Source organism: Mirounga leonina, unplaced genomic scaffold (genome assembly GCF_011800145.1).
Source record: "Mirounga leonina isolate KUSES-001 unplaced genomic scaffold, KU_Mleo_1.0 Mir_97, whole genome shotgun sequence".
Lineage (NCBI taxonomy): Eukaryota > Metazoa > Chordata > Mammalia > Carnivora > Phocidae > Mirounga > Mirounga leonina.
The window spans coordinates 5,765,726-5,772,705 of NW_023270889.1; the positions used below are offsets into that span (position 1 = coordinate 5,765,726).

Below are 6,980 nucleotides of genomic sequence, written 5' to 3' on the forward strand. Positions count from 1 at the left end.
ATCGCTGTTTTTCAATTTCATTAACTTGACTCTAATTACTTTAGGTTGTGACTATGGTAAAAGCAACTTCACTTCCTTACTATTGACTGTGCTCACAAGTCCATAAAGTTACCATCAGCCCTCCAGTTTGCCAGTGAACAGAGGCATGTAAGTTAGTAAAATCACACTAACGAATGACAACCAGCCTCCAGGAACCAGGCTCTAACAATACATCTCTGGAGCAGAGCTGCCACTCTGGTCTCACACCGGGAAGTCCAGTATGTTTAGATGAGCTGGGGCTCCCCCAAGTGAATGTAAGCCGTGATCTTAAGGATGTTAGAAGCTAAAGAAAAAAAGCAGGGCGGCGCCTGGGTTGCTCAATCGTTAAACACCCCACTCTTGATTTTGGCTCAGGTCATGATCTCAGGGTCTTGAGATCACTCAGCAGGGTGTCTGCTTGAGATTCTTTCCCTCTGCCCCTACCCCTGCTCACACACACCTGTGCTTGCTCTCTCAAATAAATGGATCTTAAAAAAAAAAAAGGCAGGAAGGCAGGACTTAGCTAGTATCTTGGGAAAGCATTACAGGGTGCAGTAAAGGTTAAGGTTCGGAAGGCACTGAAGATCATGAAAGTCCTTTATAGGTCAGGTTGTGATGAATGGGAAGCCGCAAATTACTCAGTACCTGGCCACTTTATTAACACTTGCGCTCCACTTAATCTCTGTTCTCTCACTCAGCAGTCCCAACTACATTGGCCTTGTCTCCTCATTGCAAAATACTGGCAATAAACCACCAGAACTGGGAAAGCGTGGCGAAAAATTTCAGTCTTTTAACACAGAAAAATCAATTATCACTCAGTTGACGGTTAAAGAAACTCTACTGGGGACCTATGTATCATTGCCTTTCATCTACAAATGTTAAGTTTATCTGTTTGGCTTTCCTTTACTTTGTACTCAATCCACTGAATTTGCATGTGACCCAACATTCTCTTAACCCATCCCACTCCAGGGTCTTTGACTCACACCTAGCAAGTAGCTTCAAATACTCAGCTGGCCACCTACATCACACACAAGCCTATATGCTAGATACCAAGCAAGCATTTTAGAGACTAGAATGAATTAAGATCACCTTTCCAAAAACAACTCATTCAATCACTATATCCTTCATGTTCTCACTGGTCTCCAAACCCTATGACGTAAGATTGATGACCACTCCCCAAAGTCATTAGACTATAACAGATGGATACTACTAAAAGCAGTTACGCTTTTTCATTTACTTTTTTTTTTTTTTTAAGTTTTACTTAAGTCTCTACACTCCACATGGGGCTCAAACTCGACCCTGAAATCAAGAGTTCCATGCTCCTCCAACTGAGCCAGCCAGATGCCCCTACTCTTAACATCTTAAACACCCGTATGTATCATGAGCTCTGCTGTGCTCATACTGCATTCTTTAAATCGTTTTCCAGTGTTATGTGCTTGAAGGAATCCTGGAATTCTGCTTGTTTCTTATCCTCCTAAGCAGTATCACAACCCAGTTCAAAAGGTAGTGCTCCAGAACAGTCACTTAACAAGTAAATCTAAATATTAGGCTGTCCCATCCCCAATCCTATGGCAATTCAATGATACTACAAGGCTATTAAAAATACCTTAGCACACCAGGTATTTTTTTTAAAACCAGAACGTTTATTGTGACTAATCGTTGAAATCCTTAAGATGAACTGGATGCTGCAACAGCTGCCCTCTTGGGCTTAGGTGTTGTTCCTTCACGGAATCCATGCCTGCATCGTATTAAAAATGAAAACCAGTTACTTCAGCAGTAATATATACATTTCAATTTTTATTAATACAGATTTAAATGAGCTTATCTCAGTTAAATGCTGAAATCAGTATCAGATTCATATGTTCAGACATTTATTTTTACAACCATCATCGATAAGCTACAATATTTTATTTACTTCCTTCTGCTTCAAGATACCTGTTTTAAACATACACTTAACTGCAATTAGAAAAAAGGTCAAGAATTTATTTGGTTGTCCCGATCACCGGGCCAGTACTTCTCTCCTGCTTGCATTAAGAGACCCATTTCTGAAAATGGGTCCCTAGGTTACCAGGCAGAGACCCTAAGTACTTTCCTTTAGTCAAGGCAAAACAAGGAGCATGTTTAATCGCTGACATTTTCCAAACTGCTTAACTATGCTTTACATTTTAACTCATTTATTATACATACACATCCTAAGGAGAAAGTGTACTGTTACCCCATTTTTAAAGGTTAGTCTGCCTTCAGTTCATGCTCTCAAACTCCTACATTACATAGCAGTCCACTCACTACAAGCCCACACTATTGTATTATGCTTTGAAGTGCAAAGAAGGTCTCCTCAGCACATAAACACATCGAAGGGTGTTGTGTTTACAAAGCCCCAAAATGCCTGGTGATCTTTTAGAGCTAGAAAATCTGGAATTGAGGGGGCAAAGGCCAGGGATTCTGCTAAGTTTCACACAGCACAGGACAGTCTACCCAACAAAGAATTATCTTAGTTGAGACCTAAATGACTAACGCCTTAAAAGACACCATTAAAATGCAGTTTCTCTGTAAGTTGGGGCTGAAATTCTCCATTTCTAACAACTCTAAAGCCTGACTTTAACAAGACAGTAAGATATCTTTCTTTCTATACAAATGCAGTAATTATGATGGTTTTCTATAGCAGATTTGCACAAAGCCACATTAAGTGAAGGCCCAATCCCGGACCTCAATCACCACTCTTGTCTTGACGAATTTTGGTAAGAAAGTGAGGTGTAACCTATCCCTAAGAAATATTATTACATTTTGGGCTGTCTAGCTCAAACCGCACTCTAGACATTTACTTATAATGTTGCTCATTGAGAGATTAACAAAATCCAGATTAACTGATCTGAAGGTTACAGTGGCAGCAGAAAAAAATACCCTCCAACACTTCATCCCCACTAACCGGGATAGTATCCTTATTTTAAAGCAGATTAAGGAGGTTCTTCTCCAAGCTCACAGAACCAGTTACGATGAAAACACAAAAAACTGTACCTGAATCTGCGGTATACGATTTTTAGGTGTCTCATTCGACCGGTCCCAGTGGTGTTTCGTCTTTTAGCCTTGGCACTCCAGTTATCTAAATAACACAAATTCAATCAAATGAGAGGGCGCCTGGGTGGCTCAGTTGGTTAAGCGACTGCCTTCGGCTCAGGTCATGATCCTGGAGTCCCTGGATCGAGTCCTGCGTCGGGATCCCTGCTCGGCGGGGAGCCTGCTTCTCCCTCTGACCCTCCCCCCTCTCATGAGCGCGCTCTCTCTCTCTCTCATTCTGTCTTAAATAAATAAATAAAATCTTTAAAACACAAATTCAGGTAAGGTTCTGACCTTCCCCACATACGTTATGGGCACCGTTGGTCAACATGCTTAAAGACTGCCTGCCTTGTTTTTTTAAATCCACTTCACCCGTATACAGATGCCCTTTTACGTTAAGTACCAACTAACGTCCCAAGCCACGCCCACTTCCCTACATCGCACACAGACTACTGACCTCCATCCCAACACCGGACACAGTCGGCCCGAAACACAGTCCACTTACACTTTCTCTTGCGCTTGGCAGGATAGCCGCACTTGCCGCAGGTGGACTTCTGAAGGTGGTAGGCCTTCGAGCCACAGCGGCGGCACAGCGTGTGCGTCTTATTGCGACGCTTCCCAAACGATGACGTCCCCTTCGTCTGCAAAGAGGAGGAACGATTTTGAGATCTCCTGATTTCTATACATATCCCGACATTTTCAGGAAAAGAAATTACTAAGATGTAAAGACAGGTAGGGAAAAGTTTAAAGACAATCTAGGGCTGAAACTGTGGCGGAACTTCCTAACTCCTTAAATGCAAAATCAGAGACCACTACCAGCATTTCACGGTATCTAAAGCCTTCTGCAGGGGTTGCTTTATTTTGAAATCGGCTACATTCTTTGAAGGAGAGAGAAAAGAGACAAGCCGCAAGACGAAATAACGTGGTGGTTTTCCCACCTACCCCGACCCCCAAACCTAAGAGCTCCTGCCAGGCCTCATCAACAATGAATTTTTTTGCTTACAGAGCCAAACACTCCCAGACCACGCTTCTTCCTTCAGTTCTCATCCGAGGGCAACGCTTCTCCAAAGATCAAAAGAAAACAAGGAACCTAGAGTGGCTCCTACTCCACGACTGTAGACTCAGCATCCCCAGGTCCAGTTAGGAGCCATTCTTCTGGCTCTTGAGGGCCACCGCATGCCCCTTTCCTGCCCACCCGCTCCCTCTATCAGCGACCTTGCCGGCCCCCTAAGGATGGCAGGGAGCGCGACGCACAGGACGAGGATGGAAGGCGATTCGGAGAACCACTGGAAACAACTCACCATCTTGTTTCCGCGGCAGACCCCAAAGAGGCCGGAAGAGGAGGCACTTCCGCTATATCGTGCTCAGAAGCTTCCGCCCAGGGAAGTACTTCCGGCAGGGCGCGGTGCACCGTTCTCAAACGTCCGTAGCCGCAGTGGGGGTGGGGTCTAAAGGAGGATGCAGAGCAAGGCAGGGCCAATAGGGGTTTCGGCGCTCCGCCGACGGGAGGGCTCACGGCTTCCTGGCGTCGGAACGGGTGTGTGTTCGCCGGACCCGCCGTGGCCGAGAACTACCTTGATGCCAGAACTCGGTTCTTTGTGCGGATGCTCCTGCTCTCCCGCCGCCTCGTGTTCTCGGATTTGTGGCCACATCGCGGATTTCGGTCCCCGAGCTGGTGGGGAACCTGTGGGGGTACCTCCGCGCTCCCGGCGTGGAGGGTTCCGGATGGGACTGGGATTCCCATCTGGGAGAAACTGGCCTCTCCGGATCCCTCCTCACCCGGCTAGAAGCTTGTGGCTGACGCTGGTTCTCCGGGAGGTCGCCGGCGGTTAGGAGGCACGGACCGGCCTCTGAGGAGCTGGGCTCCGAATGTTAAAAAGAAAGGCGAATAATGTTTTTTCTAACTGTAGTAGTTTAGAGGCAAATTTTTGATGTAAAATTTAAGTATGCTAAGGGATCACACGTGGAACCTTTGAATATAGGAAATCTGATTCGCCCCTTTAGGTAGGTAGGGCCTGGAAGTCTGTACTTAAGCCCTTTCTAAATAGATTCTGAGTTGGTGGTTTCCAGATCTTGATAGACGCTAATCCAGTTGTAACCTCGTACCCAGCAACGCCCCCACTCTCGCAAAACAACAAAAAATTAAAACATTTAAGAGTTAACAGGGAAAAAGATCCCAAAGAGCCATATAATGTGCTTACATTCTATGTAAACCGAGAATTCTTTACCTGTCACATGTGAAATAGCAAAAGTGACGGACTAGTCGGTGGCAGAACAAAATGAACTCTAGGAATCAGGGGTTTATAGGACAGTCCCTGTCCTCATGGAAACGGTAAATAGGGGGTAAAGAGGAAGCCAACTTGTGAATGCTTGGACCAAACTGCCATTCAGGGGGCTTTCTGGATTAGATGCTGTATTAGTTTCTTACTACTGTTCTAAGTAGTTACCACAAAGTTAGTGGCTTAAAACAAAACAAATTAATTAAGCTATACTGCTTTTTAAAAAATTTCATTTATCCAGAGGAATAAATTCTGGAGCTATGTTGTACCTCATTGTGCCTACAGTTAACAATACTGTATGTGTACACCTAAAATCTGTTAAGAGGGTAGATCTCTAGTTAAGTGTTCTTCTTAACTGCAGTTAAAACACACATTACGGTTGTGGTCACAAAGCTGAGATTGGTCTCACTGGGCCCAAGTCAAAGTGTGGGCAGGGCTGCATTATTTTCTTGGAGGCTCTGGAAGATCTGTTGTCACCTTTTTAAGTTTCTAGAGGCTGTCAGCATTCCTTGGCTTATTTAAATCCAGTTAAGAGTCTCCTATCACACCCTTCTGTGTCCCTCTTCTACTTTTAAGGCCCTGTTAAGTTAAACAAGGAGGTCATTGAACTGAGGTGGCTCTAATGCATTGGGGACCTACTAAGCAAACAGAAATCTAAGCCCGTAAATGCCTCAGGATTGGAAAACCAAAACACTAAGGACAGGATGCCTGGCTGGCTCAGTCAGAGGAGCATGGACTCTTGATCTTGGGTAGTGAGTTCGAGCCCCATGTTGCGTGTAGAGATTATTTAAATAAAAGCCAACAAACAAAACAACCACTAAGGACAACCAATCACAAACAACTAGGCCTAAAGCTATAGCCAATCAATTTCCTTTCTTTACTTTTGCACTTTCTCCTTCCCCTGGCTCCAGGAGGCTGAGCATTCCTAACCCACTTCTCATTTGGCACTGCCTTGTTAGAACTGAATTTTGCTCAAACTTCAAATTTTAAATATGCCTCTGTTTACTTTTTAACAGCCGCTTGTGATTGCATTGGCCCCACCAGACAACTTCCTCAGCTCAAGATCAGCTGATTTAGCAACCTTTATTTGTAACCTTAATTGTCCCTTGGTATGTAACCTAACATATTTATAGGTTGTATTAATTAGGACATAGACATTGGGAAGGACAGTGGGAGATCATTATTCTGCCTAGTACGGGTGTTAGAAGAAATGCGATTAGGAAAGGTAAGGCAGGTGGCAACCACTGAGGACCCAAGCAAGCAGTTTGACAGGCACTGTGTGAAGTTCTCTTTTACCTCAGACCCTCCCAGAACTTAGACAAAGTGAAATATTTTTCCTGCTCCTTGATGTAAAGTGGTTGTTTCTGATACCATACTATTTTGGCCCTGATCAGGAAAACCCCTGGCTCTTCAAAGCCAGTTTATAACTTCCAGGTTCCTATCCAAATGCCAGGGTTAGGTGGCATGGATCAACTTTTTTTTTTTTTTTTTGACAGAGACACAGCGAGAGAGGGAACACAAGCAGGGGGAGTGGTAGAGGGAGAAGCAGACTTCCCGCCGAGCCGGGATCGATGCAGGGCTCGATCCCAGGACGCTGGGATCACAACCTAAGCCGAAGGCAGACGCCCA

General features: G+C 44.7%; 1 protein-coding gene and 1 non-coding gene across 3 annotated transcripts; both read right to left on the bottom strand.

Moving 5' to 3' along the window:
• Window positions 1–1,640: 1,640 nt before the first annotated feature.
• Window positions 1,641–4,488, bottom strand: LOC118006494 (60S ribosomal protein L37). 2 transcript variants are annotated; one of them, XM_034999176.1, is made up of 4 exons: window positions 4,374–4,488; window positions 3,578–3,713; window positions 3,034–3,118; window positions 1,641–1,756 (listed from the first exon to the last, which is right to left on the bottom strand). In XM_034999176.1, the coding sequence occupies exons 1-4, from the start codon at window positions 4,374–4,376 to the stop codon at window positions 1,687–1,689; spliced, it is 294 nt and encodes a 97-aa protein (XP_034855067.1). In that variant the 5' UTR covers window positions 4,377–4,488; the 3' UTR covers window positions 1,641–1,686. The 2 variants fall into 2 exon arrangements, with proteins under 2 accessions (XP_034855067.1, XP_034855066.1); XM_034999175.1 differs by having other exon boundaries at window positions 3,530–3,713; window positions 4,374–4,460.
• LOC118006587 lies at window positions 1,837–1,917 on the bottom strand. Its single transcript, XR_004678124.1, has one exon. It is a non-coding gene; the product is annotated as a small nucleolar RNA SNORD72 (small nucleolar RNA).
• Window positions 4,489–6,980: the final 2,492 nt, after the last annotated feature.